Below are 19,655 nucleotides of genomic sequence, written 5' to 3'. Positions count from 1 at the left end.
TTTATTAGCTCGTAAATACAATTGTAATCTGAATAGGAATCTAAACCTAGACTAGGAAACTAACTCCTACTAACAATCAAAGACATAAAGCAACCTAGTCTAACTTGGATAGGTTGGGATGACCCCCAACTCACGACTCATATCTCAACACTCCCCCTTCAAGCTGGAGTATACATAGATCAAAAGAAAACTCCAGCTTGGACTTATAAGAACAGAAAATTAAGTGCAACACCAGTTTTGGATAATAGTTGTAGACTCCACTGAGCACATAGGGAACCCCAATCAATCATCATAAAATCAGCAACATAATCAGCACAAGCGCGTCAACATCAGTAGCATCAGTAGATAAAACCCGTTGTATAGAACCATTAGCAACTAACAAATAGGCGTTAGATAAGACCGACTGCAATCCAAAATATCATAACAGCAACAACAGCATCAAAGGTTCTTCCCAAGGAAGGCAAGTAATATGTAAGGCAAATAGTATGCAGTATAGGTTATTGCAAACCAAGTAGCAGCATCAGGTTCCTGGGACCAAGTAACAGCATCAGGTTGCTGGGGACCAACCGACCAAGTAGCAGCATCAGGTTGCTGAAGACTAAGTAAGGTTGCACTACTGTTGAGAAGACAAAAAATGTTGCAAGGCAGTTCGTCTTCCTCCCTCGAAGGTCCATAGCGAAAGCAGAAATCAAACTACATACGAACCTCCAACCAAGAGAAAAACTGACAACGAGGGAGAGAAGATAGAGGTGATAGAAATCTCCAGTGAACCAAGGATCTGAGAGCATTCTAATTCCAGCAACACAGTAGTAGCAGCAGGTAACGAATTGCCCAAGACAGGATTTCGATTAGAGCAAGACAGCAGTATATATCAGCAGGAGAAGAACCCACTCAGGCAGAATATGATGATAACAGTCAAATCAATAGCAGGAGAGGCACATCCCAGTAGCAACTATATTCAGCAGCATATCAGATGCAATCGACTACTTGTCTTCATCAAATAGTAAATCGATTCAAACAATAGCAGAATTGATATCTTCCTTAGCTTCTTGCAAGGGCTCTTATGATGCCTCGCCAACAGAGAACAGTAACAAACAATAGTAGCAAACAAATCAGGTAGGAAAAAAAATCAGGAAACAAACCATGTACGGAACTTTTTTTTTTTTTTTTTTCAAAAAAAAAAAAAATCAGGAAACAAACCATGTACGGAACTTTTTTTTTTTTTTCTTTCAAAAAATCAATAATCAACCAAAGAACACCTTATTTATTTATTTTCCTTCTTCTTCTTCTTCTTCATCGCTCTGATACCATGGAACAAACCTAAGATGTGACAAACCAGGACCAAAAGAGGAAGAAGAAAAGAAGAGAGAGATGATGGAGAAGTTGCTGAACCCACGATAGACTCAGACCGTAGAGTCCTATTGTGGTTGTGCCTTTATTTATAAACTCGTAAATGCAATTGTAATCTGAATAGGAAACTGAACCTAGACTAGGAAACTAACCCCTACTAACAGTCAAAGACATAATGCAACCTAGTCTAATTTGGAAAGGTTGGGACAAACCCCCAACTCACGACTCATATCTCAACAAATACATAATCACAACTTGTCTCTTTATCTCATTCTCTAGCTATTAAGCTGAGTATGCTACCTGAGAAAGGAAGAACCTTCTGAAGCTTCTTAGAGGGCATGAATTTCAAATATGGTAAACATTTGGGGTTTTTGATGTGTTACTATGAAGGGATAAAAATGCTCATGAGTTTGATGCCAAAGGAATTGGCACAACATGCAGGGTTCTTACAGTATTTCTGAAATTGGGGAAATAAGAGGATGCTTAAGAATTTAGAGCTTCAGAACTTACATGACGAGATGAGGTTAGGTAAGCTAGTCTGGTAATGTGTGATGACTATCATTAATGCATTCAAGGAAATAACGAATGCATGCTCAAGGTTAAAAAATGGGCAAACCTTTAGGGTTGATGTCCTAGGATTTAGTGGGGATGTTGGTGTGCGATGTCTTGTATTCCGTCGCAGTTTAATCTAGGGAGTACTGGTGCAGCGCCTCGACAAGCAGGACCGCCAATATTTTATTTGAGGGCAATTGTGTACTTTTTGGATTAGGGTTTTTCACTATATATTTGTAACGAGGGTTCTTTCTATGTAATGCAAGCAATGCTGAGAGGTGTGAGGACGAGTGCTATAACCCTATTCTCTATTGAAAGTGAAGTACGATCTCATCTCATCGGGGACCTAGGCAACCTTGCCGAACCTCGTAAAATCCGTGTGCATTGTTGTTCTGTTTTTCCATTATCTTCTGCATCATTTTAGGGTTGCGTTTCTACAAATTGGTATCAGAGCTCTAGGTTTTTGTTTTTCTAGGGTTCACTATCACGATGGCAGGGAAGGATCGAATGTCAAGTATGATGTTGAGCAGTTCAATAGGGAGAACAATTTCACCCTCTGGCGTCAAAGGATGAAGGATCTTTTGATACAACAAGGTTTGGAAAAAACATTGATGGGGAAGTCGAAGAAACCTACAAAAATTACTGACGAAGATTGGGAAGAGATGGAGGAAAAGGCGGTAAGTGTTATTCGATTGAATCTCTCTGATGATGCCCTAGAATATGTTATGCGTATCGAATCTGCACCGCAGTTATGGGCGAAATTTGAAAACATCTACATTAAACGAACAAGTTGTTCGTGAAGAAGCAATTGTATTCTCTACAGATGGAGGAAAATACAGATCTATTAGAGCATTTTAACATGTTCAATCAGATCATAAGTAAATTGCAAACCTGGAGGTTAAGATCGAGGATGAAGACAAGACGTTACTGTTACTGTCGTCGTTCCCAGAATCATATGATCACCTGGTAACGACTCTCTTGCATGGGAAGGAGACCCTTGAGATGGATGAAGTTACGGCTGCCCTCATGTCTAATGATACAAGGAAGAAGGCCAGTAGTACGAAATCTCAAGGAGGTCTTTTTAGAGGTGACAATGAGTAGGAAAGAGGGAGATTAAATCAGAAAGCATTTGGAAAGAGTCGATTGAAATCAAAGGGGGCAAAGACAAAGGTCTCTTGTTACTATTGCAAGAAGGAACGTCATCTGAAGAGAGAGTGCTTGAAGAGGAAGGTGGACTTGAAGAAGAAAGGTGTAGACTAGCATGGCTGACAGTTCAAATAGAGATGATGCTGTATGCAATGACCATTATGTCATTAGGTAAGAATCAACCTTTGATGTGGATTTGTAAGAATTAAGGATGTGAGACATGTACCACATTAAGGATTGGTTTGATACATATCAACCATATAATGGTGGGTTTGTCCTAATGGGGAATGATGCTGTATGCAAGACCATTGGGATAGACACTATCAAAATCAAGATGTTTGATGGGATAGTAAGAACTTTAGCAGATGTGAGACATGTACCAGAATTAAGGAAAAACTTAGTATCTTTGGGGGCACTTGACACAAATGGCTGCAAATACATAGCAGAAGGTGGAGTTCTCAAAGTTATTAAGGGTGTTATGTTGTCATGAAGGGACAACTAACAGGAAACCTATACAGACTCATAGGGAGCACTGTTACAGGTGAGGCATCTGTGAAAGTCACAGATGCAGGATCTGATACAGATATTACCTATCTGTGGCATATGCTATTAGGGCATATGGAGGAAAGGGGATTGATGGAGCTTTATAAAAGGAAATTGTTGAAGGGAGTGAACTTGTAAACTGAACTTCTGTAAGTATTGTGTGTTCGGGAAACAGGGCAAGGTTAGTTTCAAAATTACAAAATATAAGAGTAAAGGGGTGCTTGATTATGTACACAGCGATGTATGGGGTAGGGGTGTCAATTCGTGGCCCGACCCGACGGAACCGACTGGAACCGACCGTTTATAGACCGGCCTAGCCTGGCCCATTTATTAAACGTGTCGGGCTTGAGCCCTGCCCGTTTACAAAAGGTCGGTCTCAGTCCTGATACTTGGACCGTCGGGCGCCCAACCAATTAATACCCGACCGAGAGTGGTCTATTTTGCACCGGCCTAGCCCGACCCAGTTGTAGAACACCTATTTTACCCCCATATGAAAGTTAAAAATAAAAAGTAAACAAAGAAACCAAAAAGGCAAAAAGGCAAAAAGGCAAAAACCCTAGTCCGTAGTCGGTCTCCTTCTTTGACCTTCCTGTTCAAATTTCAATAATTGAAGAGGTTTGTCCATCACATTGATTTGCCTTTTTCGTTAACCAACCCCTTCTGAGTTTTGATCAGTCCCAAGCCACAGCCCAAGTTTATGTTGTATTGGGATTCTCATCACTTCTCGTAAAGAGCACAACACTGCCACTCGAATTAGTATCAAAGAAAAAAATAGTATCTACAAGAAAATAATTACTTTGGGAAGAGTTAGCCTTTGAGGAATGGACAATTGGACATGGTTATTTCGGGATTCTCATCACTTCTCGTAAAGAGCACAACACTGCCACTCGAATCCATCGCCAGCCCGCGCACTTCACTCTGGGGTTCCAAACATCATCTGTCACGGCGTCACCCCAATCTCTGTGTCTCTTTTGAGTTTGAGTTGCCTATCTCTGTGTCTCTTTTGAGTTTGAGTTGCTCAGTCATTTTAAAGAGGGCCCGTTTAAAAATCGGTTAAATCCCGTTTAACATTAAACATGTCCGTGGCCCGGTTAAGGCTCGACTAAAACCTGATTAAGGCGTGATTTTAGTAGCCCGATTATAGCCTGAGACCGACTGACTGAATATAAAGCGTATCATGCCCTCACTAAGCCCGATTAGTTAAATGAGCGGACACGGTGTAGCCTTTAAAAGTCTTCAAGCCCGATTAAGCCCAACCGAAACTAGATCGGCCCGACCGGTTGACACCCTTAGTATGGGGTCCTTCAACAACCAAATCTTAAGGTGGGGCAGAATATTTCGTGACCTTTGTTATGATTACTCAAGGAAAGTCTGGATCTACTTCATGAAGCATAAAAGTGAGGTGTTCACTAAATTTAAGGAATGGAAGGTTGAGGTAGAAAGGAAGACAGGAAAGAAAATTGAGTAGTTGATAATAGATAATGGAGGGAAGTACACATACAAACTGTTTCTAGAAGCAGCCGAATAGGATTAAATCACTTCACAGGTTCCAAAGACACTACAGTAAAATGGTATAGCTAAAAGGATGAACAGAACACTTCTAGAAAGAGCTCGGAGTATGAGGCTAAATGTAGGGTTGAGCAAGAGATTTTGGGCAGAACCAGTAGAATATGGCATATTTCCTCATCAACAGGTCTCCATCAAAGGCGATTGATTGTAAAATTCCCGAAGAGGTATGGATAGGAAAACCAGTAGATTATTCTATTCTAAAAATATTTGGCTGTCCAGCATGCGCATGTTGAGAGTGAGCAGCGTTCCAAGTTAGACTCAAAGTCTAAACAATGTATCTTTCTTGGTTTTAAGAAAGGCGTAAAGGGATTCACAAGTTGTGATAAAAAGTTCACAGAAAGTTGTGGTTAGCAGGGACGTGTTTGATGAGTCTCATATGGTGAAGTCAAATTGCAATTCACAAGTAGTTGATAAAAATAAAGAAGGTTCTACTGTGCAGGTGGAGTTAGTTGAGTCAGAAACAACAAGAGAGAATGAGTCATCCAGTGACTTACCAGGACAACAGGAAGCAGTAGAAGTTCCCTATACTGTGGCAAAGGTTAAAGGGAAGCGTACTCACAAAGCACCTGTGAGATACGGGTTTGCGGACATGGTTGCCTATGCCCTCACTATAGGTACAGGTGATCCATCTTCCTACCATGATGCTTTGAGTGATGCACAACATGATAAATGGATGGCAGCTATGATGGAGGAAATAGAGTCTCTACAGAAGAACAAGACTTGGGAGATTGTGGAAAAACCCAAGGGAAGAAAAATCATTGGGTGTAAGTGGGTCTTTCATAAGAAAGAGGCAGCATCTGAGAAGGTGCTTGATAGGTATAAGGCTAGACTTATAGCCAAGGGCTATGCATAGAAGGAGGGGATAGACTACAATGAAATATTTTCTCTAGTGGTAAAACATACTTCAATTCGGGTATTACTTACTTTGGTGGCCATGTATGATTTGGAGCTTGAACAGCTTGATGTGAAGATTGCATTTCTTCATGGTGACCTGGAGGAACAGATTTACATGGAGCAGCTTGAAGGTTTCAATGTGTAGGGAAAGGAAGATCATGCTTGTCTGCTTAAGAGGTCGCTTTATGGTTTTAAGCAATCTCCTAAGCAGTGGTACAAGCGCTTTGATTCCCACATGATGAAGATTGGCTACACAAGAAGTGAGTAAGATAGTTGTGTTTATTATAAAGTGTCAAGTGATAATTCCATTATTTTGTTGATGCTTTATGTTGATGACATGTTCATTGCTGCAAAGAATAAACATGATATAGTCTCTTTGAAGTCTTTGTTGAGTGTTGAATTTGAGATGAAGGATCTTGGTGCTGCTAAGAAGATCCTTGGCATGAAAAACCTTAAGAGATAGAAATGTAGGTAAACTTTGGGTAACTTAGAAGAGGTATATTCAAAAGGTGCTAAAGCGCTTCAACATGGAAAAGGCTAATCCGGTTAGCACTTCGTTAGCTAGCCACTTCAAGTTATCTGAAAGAGAATGCCCTACAACACATGAGGAGGTGGAGCATATGTCTCAGGTCCTCTATGCCAGCGCAGTTGGGAGTCTCATGCATGCTATGGTTTGTAGCAGGCCGGATTTGTCTCATGCAGTTAGTGTTGTTAGCTGATACATGAGTAATCCAGGGAAGGAGCATTAGAATGCAATTAAGTGGATCTTTAGATACTTGAGCAAGACTAAAGATATAGGTGTTATGTTCAGTGGCAAGGGAAGTTCCACAGAATTGGCAGGTTATGTTGATTCTGACTATGTTAGTGATTTAGATTAGAGGAGTTCACTACAGGGTATATATTTACATTGGCTGGTGGTCCTATATCATGGAGGGCGATGCTTCAGTCTACAGTTGCATTGTCCACTACAGAGGCAGAGTACATGGCGGCAGTTGAGGTTGCCAAGGAAGGAGTCTGGTTGGCTGGATTGGTTCGTCAGTTGGGGTTGGAGCAAGGAGGTACAGTGTTACATTGTGACAGTTAGAGTGCCATACATCTTGTAAAGAATCAAGTGTTTTATGCAAGGACAAAGCATATTGATGTGAGATTTCATAAGATCAGGGAGCTTGTGTCAGAAGGCAGTATTCACTTGAGAAAAATTCATACAGATCTCAATCTTGCTGATATGTTTACGAAGCCAGTTACAATAGACAAGTTTGAGTCCTGTTTGGACTTGATTAATATTACTCATTGTTGAAGATGAGGGACGCACCAAACAGGTGTGGGTTTGTACCTCTGATGAGGTACGGGGATAAAGACGTCTACAAGTTATCTTTACAGGAGGCTCGACAGAATTCAATCCAAGGTGGAGATTGTTGGTGTACGATGTCTTGTATTCCGTCGCAGTTTAATCCAGGGAGTACTGGTGCAGCGCCTCGATAGGGAAGTCCTTGTGTTGCACTTGTATCCTATATCCTTATTTTTCTATGAAGCCCTGTTATGTTGAGTTGAGATGCGGAGGAGCAATTTGGTCTTTGCTGAATGTTCTTGAAAGGGCAAGAGAAAGATAAGCAATGATGAGGTGAATTAATGTAGGTTGTCTATTTTGCTTACGGCTGATGGAAAGGAAAACAAGCCTCTTGATGGCACCGTGCGGGTCAAATGAATTATTTAGCCCCAATCCCACCTTGCTTGTAATGGAGTGGATTTTGTATGCCCTAATCATGTTTTGGTTGGGTTTGATAGGGCCCAATCATGCTGTGGTAGACCTAGACCTGTTTCAGTCTGGGTGGTGTTTAGTATATGACCTTTTATTAAAGGCTTTTGAAGGTTAACAGCCTTTATCTCTACCCCAATGTTATTTCCGTTTCTTTCCTCTTTAGTTTTTCCTCTGAATGAATCTCCTTTGCTGCTCCAACCTTATGATTCTCTTCTTCACAACCCACCAAGTTCAATGATTCAGTGCATTTTGGGGTGGTTCAGGTTTTCAGTTAGCCAGAACTTGTGTCACATCTTGCTAATTGCCATACCTAAGACATGGGTACATAATAATTAATAATTAATGGAGCAGAATGATATGAACATTAATTTTTTTGCTGACCTGACTAACTATGATTGTAATAAGTACTAACGCTTCCCTTCCGGAGATTGAAGGGTAGGGAAGTGCACAGCCTTATCTGCAGGTCATTAAGGTTTTGAGGAACTTGTGCTGCAGGTAAATTTACAAAACTGCAGGTACTGGGTCCAAGAGAATTGTAGGAAATTGAAAGAGAAAGAAATATGAGAGCTTGGTCACCGTGAACATGAAAGTGACGGCATAAGCACAATCAATTCAGGAACAAATAAATTTTTTTATAGCCTTGGATCTCAATGAACATACATGCATAGAACACAAGAACATGGTTAGGGTTACCTAGAATGCACAAGTACCACTAATGCGGATTCGGTGGGTCCCAAATACCCAACTCGGATGGCTGTGGGCCCACTTAAGCACTTAAAATCCAAATACTAGAAACAATGGCAATTTGGTAATTAAATGGAATGGTAAAAGTGTAATAACTTGAAACTTGGAACATAATTGCAATTTTGTAATTTTAATAGAAGTCAAGCACTTTGTGAAGCCAAAGCAATCAGTAATGGCAATATGGTGCTAAAGTAGGGTTCCCAAGGTTTAAATTGATGAGCAAAGAAAAGAGGACATAGTAGGTATTGTGGTTTATGGTTCAAGGGTAAATTAGGAGGGGAACAAGATATAATGGCAACCAGTAATTAATAAGGTTGAGAGCGGCAGTAGATAATGGAAATTTAATTATGGTTAAAGGACAAAAGGTGACTTCTCAGGCTGGGAGGGAAATAATGATGGGAGTCAAAACTGAGGGTTTCAAGCCACGATTCAAGGAGGGATTGGAGTCGTCTTCAAACTCGGATTGGAAACCAGAAGTAGAAAACTAAAACCATTGCGGGAATGAATAAGCTCAGCTTAGGATACTTTGATGGGCCTGAAATTTCGGGTTGGGAATCGGTTCACTATCCCAATTTATTCCAGCAAAGAACTGGAATTCACTTTCGTAGGAAAGAAAAAAAAAATAGAAAAAAGGATATCAAAATCGTGGGAGATCTCCTCTCCTATGATTCTCCCTCTTTTCTCTCTCCTCCGCCTCATCACACAAATTCAGCCAAGAGATTGGGCATTAAAGAGAAGAAAAAAAATATAAGAAAAAAAAGGCAAGAAATAAGAAAAGTCCCTTACTTCCTATTTTCTCTTTTCTCTCTTTCCATCCACCTCATCAAAATCGTCCAAGGGGATCCACCCTTGGACGTCCTCCTCTCTCCCCTATTCCCTATGAAAGGGAGTCCACCAAACCCCAAAAGGGTTGTCCCTGTCTTGCTCTCTTTTTCTCTAATTTTTAGTTGTGCTCTCCTTCTAGTTCTAGTTCTAGTTCTTCTTAGTTTTTCTTACTTTAAACACTTTTGTAATTGGTTTTTATTTAATGGATGCAATGTTTTATTTTTATTTTTATGGTTCATGTTATTCAAGTTATTCAAAGGTGTAATAATTTTAATTTCTAGTTCTAGGCTTAGTTCTAGGTGACCAGAACAAGCTGTGGAGCATGTTTTTCAAGTTCAATTTTTCTCTTCAGATTTGTCTTCTTTAGTACTAGCAATTTCAGATTTGGTTTGTTCCAGATCTGGTTTTTAGTACTAGTAGTATTTCAAATCTCAATCAAGTTTTCAAGTTCATGTATTGAAGTTCAAGTAAGCAGGCTTCTCATATCACCCCCCTCTCATTCCCTCTTCTTACTACCCTTTCATTCTTAAATTAGGTTTTAAATTTTCAGTTTTACATTATTGCTCTCCCTTTCCCCCAAGGTTTATGACTAGATTATGAGTTGGCTCTGCCCCTCTAGCTAAAGGAACCAACTTTTTATTTTGATTATTTATATTGCATCCCTTCCCCTAAAGCCAAGAAGAAAAGCCCTTGTAAGAGTACTCTCTGGTCAAGTAGGGAAGCTTATATTGTTTATGGTGCATCCCTCAGGCTAAGTAGAGACACGTACTTGTGTGCCTCTCTTTAGCTTTTTCCCATTTTTATTTTATTTATTTACTTTTCAATACTTTTTATTTCAGCACTTTTACTTTCAGTTATTTGCTTTTTAATTGCGTGGTTTGAGTATTTAAATTCCTAGATGTGAATGGTTAGGTCGGTCAATTTTGATTGCAATTTCAATTCCAATATCCTTAGATGTGTTGGTTAGGATGTTTTTAGATGCATTTGTGTTAGGACGGTAGTAGAAGTAGATCACCATAATCAATCGTTACACTTTCGTATTATTAAAGAAGCTTAAATAAAGTGGCTGCTCTCCTTGTGTTCGACCCGTTGGCTACACTGATCCGTACGCTTGCGGTTACTTTTAAATCTCAAACAAGTTGTGTGCCGAAAACTTGTTTGAATTTTAAAAATAACCGCAAGCGTATGGATCAGTGTAGCTAACGGGTCGAACACAAGGAGAGCAACCACTTTATTTTAGGCTTCTTCTAGTAATGTGAAAGTGCACAGATTAATTATGGTGATCTATTTCTAACTACCGACCTAACACAAATACATCTAAAAGCATCATAACCAACACATTTAGGGAAATTTGAATTGAAATTGCAATCAAAATTGAACGACCTAACCATTCACATCTAGGAATTTAAATACTCAAACCATGCAATTAAAAAGCAAATAACTGAAAGTAAAAGTGCTGAAATAAAAAGTATTGAAAAGTAAATAAATAAAATAAAAAGGGTAAAAAGCTAGAGAGAGGCACACAAGTACGTGTCTCTACTCTTACAAGGGCTTTTCTTTTTGGCTTTAGGGGAAGGGATGCAATATAAATTATCAAAATAAAAAGTTGGTTCCATAGCTAGAGGGGTAGAGCCAACTCATAATCTAGTCATAAACCTTGGGGGAAAGGGAGAGCAATAATGTAAAACTGAAAATTTAAAAACCAGATCTGGAATAAAAGGTAGTAAGAAGAGGGAATGAGAGCGGGGTGAGAAGACTACTGTAGAAGCCTACTTACTTGAACTTGAAAACTTGATTGAGATTTGAAATACTACCAGTACTAAAAACCAGATCTGGAATAAACCAAATCTGAAATTGCTAGTACTAGAGAAGACAATTCTAAAGAGAAAAACTGAACTTGAAAGAAATGCTCCACAACTTGTTTTTGTCACCTAGAACTAGAAATTAAAATTATTACACCTTTGAATAATATGAACTATGAAAATAAAAAAAACATTGCTTTCATTAAATAAAAACCAATTATAAAAGTGTTTAAAGTAAGGAAAACTAAGAACTAGAACTAGAAGGAGAGCACAAATTAGAGAAAAAGAGGGAGGAGAGGAGGATGTCCAAGGGTGGATCCCCTTGGACGATTTTGATGAGGTGGATGGGAAGAGAGAGGAGAGAAAATAGGAAGTAGGGGATTTTTCTTATTTCTTGCCTTTTTTTCCTATATATTTTTTTTTCTTCTCTTTTGTGCGCAATCTCTTGGCTGAATTTGTGTGATGAGGTGGAGGAGAGAGAAGAGAGAATCGTATGAGAGGAGATCTCCCACGATTTTGTTTTCCTTTTTTCTTCTTTTTTTCTTTCCTATTTTCTCTCTTTTTTCCTTCTTTTTCTCTCTTCAAACTTGTGTATAGCTCTCCTTGGCTGACCTCTATTTTTTGCTTAAATCGATTGTGATGATTAGGAGAGAGAAAATCTTCCAAAAGAAACTCCAAAAAAATGGTAGCCAAGAGGTTTGAACTTGAGACCTTTTAATGAGGAAGGGATTTTGCACACCACAACTCACTAACTACGCTACGTAGTTGTTACCAAAACGAATCTTCAATCACTTAAGGTTGTGGTCCATCGATCTTTGTTGGCATTTGGAATATTCCTCATACCCCTGGGACAACTGCAGACGGGCCGGTTCTACATCTCGGTTCAGTTCTGATCCATTACTCTTTTTCTAGCCCGAAAAGAATAATCACTTGTACGGATGTGTACTTTTAATTGAACACGACCATCTTGCTAAAAATTTCGTCCTCTTCACAACCATGAAAAGGAACAGGACTTCTTTACGTGTAAAATTGGAGATATGGCATCCGATAGTCCTTAAGGCCTTTAAAATACAAAACCTGTAAATAGAGAGTAAAACCTAAGGTTGTTCCATTCTAAATATGTAAAATGCATGCTTTTATACTTTAGATTTCACACATAAATGTGCTCATCAGAATTCCCCCACACTTAGGCTTTGCTAGTTCTCGAGCAAAACGAAATAAAAAAGAATAAACACGAAAAACCTAACTCACTTCGTAGGAATCACGGTTGCATTTAGCATGTGCAACAAGCCTTTAAACCACTAGGTCACCCTTAGAGTACGAGTTGTGTCTCGTGGGTGTTTGCAGTGAATATACATCCAAAATTCAGAAAAACAAATCCCAACCTTGGCTAAAGGTAAGGGTCATACTAATTTGGAGCAAAGATAATCTCTTACATTTGATCTAGGGAACCCCACACTTGAATTTTTATTATCCCATATCAATTTCAGGCACAAGCATATTTCTTAATTCGGAACTCACCCTGCCTCTTCCAAAACATCCTTATCTTAAGGCAAGACCACTTGTGAGGAAAGATCAATAGCAGAAGACCAAAAACGAAAGATGATGAATCACGGGAGATCGATACCTCTCTTGCTGGACTACTAGGGTTGCTGGAACAAAGAAGAAGGAAGGAGAGAAGGGAGGGGGTGAGGATGGTTACAGCCAAACGATTCTTTTTCAATTCATTAATTCGATAACTTGGGTTCCATGCTAATTTGTATCAAACCAAAATAAAAGCTTAATTAAAGTGTAAAACTGAAATAGAATTTCCTAATTGGTTCCTAAATCCTAGACTAATAAAACAGAAACACAAAAAGACTAAAATTGAAAATTTCTTCTCACCTAATAGCTACCCCAAAATAACCAAATATAAAAGATTACATATCTTTGCCAAATAAAATAAATATTATAAACATCCTATTGATTAACTACCAAACTTGGATTTGGTTTTTGGTCTGGGATCTCGAATGGATTTTGGTCGATCCGTTGGAGCGCTCCTACATCAGACACGTTCCTCCTAAGGATTGCAGCATGAGCACTCAATCCTTGTGTGTCGATTTCCTTCGAGCCCCAAAAATTCTTCTTGTTCTTGAGAAGGAAAAAGACTTTCTTGTTCTTTTTCAAGTTTGATCCAAAGAATTATGAATATGCAACTGATTTTGGGTAGGGCTTCACTTTTATAGAAAAACTAATCTTGAAAATTCCAAATTGACACATTTGATTAGTCACGTGGTGTTATCCTAAAGGGTGACCATTCAGTTGCCTTTATTTGCACAAAAGGACGATACTACCAATGTGAGGTATATAATTACATTACACTTTACCCCCGCATTACCAGTATCCACAATGAACGCTTACAAGTATGGAATAAAAATATTCGTCAATTAAGCAAGTGCATTCTTAATTAAACAGCAAGTGTTGGGACCCATGATTGACAAAAAATATTTGAAACTTATTTCAATAATAATATTACATATACTTTACCAAGGCTTTAGATTCCGACCAATCATAGTCCGACAACTCGCACACTTGGATGTTCACCCTTTTGGGGTGTGGAAACCCTATTGAGTGTCATCTCTGTTCACGCATATACCCCACACAACCAGCGTCTAGTGCATAGTTAGTCCTGTAGGTAGACGTCAATGATTGGATCACCACAATTGCATGAAATATAAATGCAACAGTATGTGCTTCTCACGTACGGGAAAAGGAACTATCGAAATAATCACAAGCACATGAATAAATGGTAGTAAACCAAACCGGGAACTTTGATAGATAAAAAGTTCAACACAATTTAGTTTCCACATTTATATTTCCGTACTAATCTCTATTAGAGAAATATACAATGCAGGACCTTAGAACAAAATGCCCAAATCTATTCGTAGTCGTGAACAAGTAACAATAAAATTAGGCGATTTACATTATCGAAATAATCACAAGCACATGAATAAGAAATGTTATAATTAATTTAATCAAATAAAATTGGGTTTGATGGAAACACATCAAATGTAACTAAATAACCTTTCAAATAAAACTAAAATCATGTAAACGTGAAAATTTTGTCCATCTAAAATTAATGCCTAATAAAATTATAGGAATAGCTTTTTGGTGGATATTAATTGGAGAAAGCATTTTGAAATTTGCGTCATGTTGTTCCTTGCACAACGGTCAAGGTGCACTATTGTAACATGTTGGTCACAGGTTCCAAACTTGGAAACAGCCTCTCTTACAAAGCAGGGGGTCAGGCTGTGTACATTTACCCCTCCCAGACCTTGCAATAGTGGGAGGCTCATGCATTGGGTTGCTCCTTTTTTTTTTAGTTCCATGTCGTCTGGTGTCTATTTCTTGAGTCATTTTGACCCTTTTAATAGGCTATGCATGAAAGTCCAACTATTTAGTTAGATCTTTTTGTCTTCTGTTGCATGCTCGGTGGCTTGTAACTTTTGTTACTTTCAATGAAGTATGGGCCTATACAAGGATTGTAAGGGTGGGGTGTAATTTTTCTGATGTTGGACCTTATATGTGTATTTGAGATCCAATTTCATGGAAGATAAAGATGATACGTCGGGGTTTCCAATGGAATTGTGATGGACTTGGTGTTATCTTCTACTGATGCTAATGTAAGATTGGGTCACAAGTGATCCAATCTCAGGTAGGATCTTTATTCAAGCCGATTAAAATAAGATAGTATAAACAAAATAGAAAATAAGAGAATGAAGGGAAAGAATGGAGTAGGGGGAATAGGAAAGGACTAACCCAATCCTTAACTCGCACAGCAGATCTCACAGTTTTCCAACACAACTTTTTTTTTTTTTTTCATTCAACCAAATCCTTAACTAATTGGGAAACCTCTTATAAACTTATATAGGAGATTCAAAATTGACTCAAACACTAAATAGGAAAGGACTAACCCAATCCTTAACTAATTGGGAAACCTAACTGACTAGAAAACTGAAATAACAAAGAAAATAGACTCAAAACAGGAATCTAACTGAAATAATAAATTAAATCTCGTTTTCCTACTTTCTACCCATATTTTAGGCCCATTAAGTGGCCCATTACAAAGAAAAACCATGGGATCAAAGGCCCAATACATACATAAACCAACCCAATGCTTATTTGTAGCCAAATAAGCCCATTAAGTGATTTATCTGCATCAGTTGCCCTTGAGTCTTGTTGGAGAGATGTTTGGCAAGAAATCACAAATCTTATCTGGAATTTAAAAGAGGCAACAACATTGATTGGATGGGTTAAGGGTGTGTTAGAGTCTTAGAGCCTAGAGTTTAATAGAGAGGGTTAAAAAACAGTGTTTTGTTGCTATCCCAGATGAAAGAAAAAGAAAAAGTGAACATTTTCTTCACTAGTTCTTTGGTTGCACTGTGAAAGTCAAGAGAAAACAGATTGTAAAATTCATTGTTATTGTTTGGTTGTCCAAGAATTTCAGGTAGTTATCCTCAACCCTGAGAAAGGGACAGGAGAACCAGGTTTGACCTGCTTTCCTTCAATTTTCCTTTTCTGTGTTTTTCCTACATAATGGGTGAGACACAACAGCCTTTCCTAGAAAAAACTTCTTTCCTTTCCCTGAATTTCTCAAGAAATGGAATCAGATGATCAAATTCTTCATCACCCCCAGCCCCACCCCCAGCCCCACCCCGCTTTTCCTTTTCCTGGGAATCAACCAAATGCTGCCTCAGAAAAAGGTAGTATTGATAAAGCACGCCATTTGGTACAGTGTATTTACTTCAGTGCAATGTTTTACTATGTTCTTAATTTATTCCCAAGGAAGTTTTCCTTATGAGCTACTAAAGCAACCCATTGCTAGATCGCAAGCGACCTCACCTGCTGTACAGTTAACGCTACCTCATTCGAAAGAGCCAACTTAACAGCCAGTTCAACTCCTATGGCCACTCTTGGCTTGCTTGCGAACAACAACAAAAGTGACCCAGCGAACTTGAACGAGAGTTCAACTCCGGCCACTCCTTGGCTTGCTAGTGACACAAGGCAGCTTGCTGGCTTGTTAAAGGTTACGAAGTAAAGTTGGCTTGCTTGGAAAGTAAGTCAAGCTGTGGCCGAGGAATAGAGCAGTTAGGAGTGTAGCAGTGAACGTGCGTAAATCAAATGAAGTACCTGCACAGCTCTACTTATATCACACCTTTCCTGCTTGATTATATCTGCCTCTCTGATTTTGCAGGCGGTATGTAAATTACCGTTTATTATGGAATCTCGTCTTCTTGCGGAGACTGCAAAGTTGGAACACACCTTAACGGTAATCCTTGATTATGCAAATGGTTATTAATAATTACTGCATAACTCTCGGCTCATATTTTTAATAAGTTTAACTGCTTTTGTAGGATGAGGAAAAACGAAGAAACAGTTTGGGAATGGATATACTTTTTGTTCACATTTCACATCCTTTAACAGTGAAGATCTTCTCTCTTTGTGAACAAAAGAAAGATCACCCAGAGTTGCCTAATGCTGAAGTCGAACACGAAATTGACCCAAAATTGAGGTTTGTAACTGAAGACTTTACAATTGCAAATTAATACAATTAGAATTCTCTATATTCAAATTTACCTTCTTGTCTTCTGTTGTACAATTTGCAATGGGTGACCTTATTGCCTCATGTGCTTTTGTGGTCATTGATTTTCTATGTTATGTTACTCGTCAAGTTCTCCTTCTGTGCATTGTGGGGCTTGGATACTCCCTAATGCTTATGTTTATGGGAATTATAGTTTGAGGGCTACAGCATAGTCAACATAGGGATATAGCATTATAGAGTTCTTACAGTTGTAAATTAGACTATTAAATTTTTTTCCTTCTCCACTCTAATATGGTTGTATGGTCAGCTATTGTTAAACATTTATTGTATTAGATTTTGGGATGTCTTATCAGGTTGTCTTTGTGTTCCCTTTGTGAGCGTTTTTGGCCAATTTGGGATCTGATGAGGTAGGGAAATTAAAATCATTTAATTCTCATTTTGCACCTTTTCTGGCTGGTGCTGGGAGAGGACAGTGAAATTGCACACCATTGGCCCAGTCCATATCTTGAAGGATGATCTTATCTAGTGTTCTCTGTTTGCTGTTATATATATATATATATACATTTGCTGGGGAGAGCATGAAGTTTGTTGTGCCAAGCACAACCATTCACAGCTCTTATACTGGATAAATGTATGAGTTTTTAAGACAATGTAGGAGTAAAACTATATGATTTATTCCTCTGTTTGGAAATTGATATCTGGGACTAGGAATTTCCTACAGTTTTGGTTTTTTCTTCCTTTTTCTTGTTATTACAAATAATGGTCGTAGTTAACAATTGTAAATTGGAGCCTAAGGTTTCTCATTGTTACTTGTTTATGAGATCCTGTTTCTTACTGAGAATCTCTTTCACTCTTGGAAACGATAGATCTCTTTTATTTCATTTATTTATTTTAATTTCTTTTCGTCTATAATTATGCTAACGGCAAGAGGATTATGTCCAGCAATGGCATGAATGGCTACATATATATCACTGATAAGCCAGTGTTGCCTCTTGAAATCTATTCACCAATTGAGGACATGGAGATTATCACAAAGCATGAGACAATGTAAGTTTCCTATTCATGGTTACCTTGCTGTCTAATTTTTATCATAAGGAACTGAAAAACTGTATCTATTGATAAAAGGAATCTTTTGTATTTTGTGTTTGCAGTTCTGTCTTTTATAAGTACCCCGCCTTTCATCCTCACATTCCCAGGCTACCGGAGGGGGTTTTGATTCCTGTGACGGTTTGTATTTCTCTGTCTTCACTTTTCTCTTTCTCCAATTTTAATCACTTATTTTGTGGTTGAAATCTTGGAAAATTAGTCTAAATCAAGTTAACTGATTTTGCATTGAACTGTGAAGGGATTTCAAAACTCATCATGATTGATTGATTTTTCTTGTGATTTGGCCTGTGCTCATCCCTCTACTTCCCCCCCACCACGAAAAAAAGAAAAAAAAAGAAAAAACTAGTATTTAGCATCCCACTAAATAGATGGGTTTTCTAAACTGGGAAACTGTGAAGGGATTTTGACCATCATTCGTGGCTGTTCCTGTAATTTTTTTTTTCAAGTCAGCTAATGATTACCATATCATCTTGCTGCATTTTGAAATTTATACACGTAGTATAACATTTTTGTTGTTTTTCTCCTCAGTCAATCAGCAGCCGCGATGTTATCTCTGCTCCAATGCTATGGCACGAGATGACTGCTTTTGGACGTAGAATTTCTGAAAGGTTATTATTGTTGTTATCTCCAACAGACTTTAGTTCAACTGATATATTTTTCTCTTTTATTTATTTATTTATTTATTTAACTTGTATCAAAGCATTATCTCGTGAAGCAGAGAACTGTGGGATCAACCTATCATGTCCAGACCCATTCCAAACTCCATCTCAGGCCCTCGTCTGGCAAAATCGGCACACCAACTTGTATCAAAGCATTATCTCGTGAAGCAGAAACTGTGGGATCAACAGAACCCGAGGGCCGTGCCACTGCTGAAGGCTCTGACTGTCACCCAAGCTCCCAACAGACAATTTACAAGAAAGAGCCTGATAATGGTGGGAAACAGTGCTCAAGGGGAACTGATCGAAAAAGGAGATGGCGAAAGAAGCAGAAAGCACTCAAAGGTGATGTCACTACATCTTGCTCCTCGCATCAGACACACTCCAAAGAGACAGTTCAAGGTGAAAGAAGTTGCGTAAGTGAGAGTAGACATCAGGAGACCAATGGTCTTGTATCAGAATTTCATCTCATAGAGAGGCAACAAGTCATGGGTCCTGCAGAATCCAATTGCCATATCACCACAGGCAGCTTGGCTTGTCAGCCTAATTCCAAGGGGACAGTTTGTGAGAAAGGGCATGATGACATTGAACTAAGTTGCATAACTACAGATCACTCCACAAGCGAGCCAAACTTGAAAGAAACGAGCCGAAGCTCAATAGCCAATGGAGTTCAATCAGAATCTTGTCCCACGAAGCAGCAACAAGGCATGGGATCTACAGAACTCGATGGCTGCATAACTACAGATCACTCCACAAGCGAGCCAAACTTGAAAGAGACGAGCACTGAGGAGGCGGGTGAACCTCAGAAAAAGAAAAAGGTGAAGAAACACCGAAGCTCGATAGCCAATGGACTTCAATCAGAATCTCGTCCCATTAAGCATCAACAGGGCATGGGATCTACAGAACTTGATGGCGGCATAACTACAGATCACTCCACAAGAGAGCCAAACTTGAAAGAGACGACCACCGAGGAGGCGGGTGAACCTCAGAAAAAGAAAAAGGTGAAGAAACACCGAAGCTCGATAGCCAATGGAGTTCAATCAGAATCTTGTCCCGTGAAGCAGCAGCAGCAAGGCATGGGATATACAGAACTCGATGGCTGCATAACTACAGATCACTCCACAAGC

The 19,655-nt window shown here is 38.9% G+C and overlaps 1 protein-coding gene across 1 annotated transcript in view; it reads left to right on the top strand.

Moving 5' to 3' along the window:
* LOC122064941 (5'-3' exoribonuclease 3-like) overlaps positions 1–19,127 on the top strand; it is a 71,284-nt gene extending 52,157 nt beyond the window's left edge. Inside the window, exons 22-27 of the mRNA XM_042628727.1 lie at positions 16,418–16,492; positions 16,578–16,735; positions 17,708–17,812; positions 17,917–17,992; positions 18,401–18,480; positions 18,621–19,127. Of these exons, the coding sequence (XP_042484661.1) occupies positions 16,418–16,492; positions 16,578–16,735; positions 17,708–17,812; positions 17,917–17,992; positions 18,401–18,480; positions 18,621–18,948 (822 nt within the window). The 3' untranslated portion in view covers positions 18,949–19,127. The remainder of the gene's footprint in view (positions 1–16,417; positions 16,493–16,577; positions 16,736–17,707; positions 17,813–17,916; positions 17,993–18,400; positions 18,481–18,620) is intronic.
* Positions 19,128–19,655: the final 528 nt, after the last annotated feature.

The sequence above is a fragment of the Macadamia integrifolia genome, unplaced genomic scaffold, assembly GCF_013358625.1.
Source record: "Macadamia integrifolia cultivar HAES 741 unplaced genomic scaffold, SCU_Mint_v3 scaffold1831, whole genome shotgun sequence".
Taxonomy (NCBI): Eukaryota; Viridiplantae; Streptophyta; class Magnoliopsida; order Proteales; family Proteaceae; genus Macadamia; species Macadamia integrifolia.
This window is presented reverse-complemented; position numbering and strand designations above follow the sequence as displayed.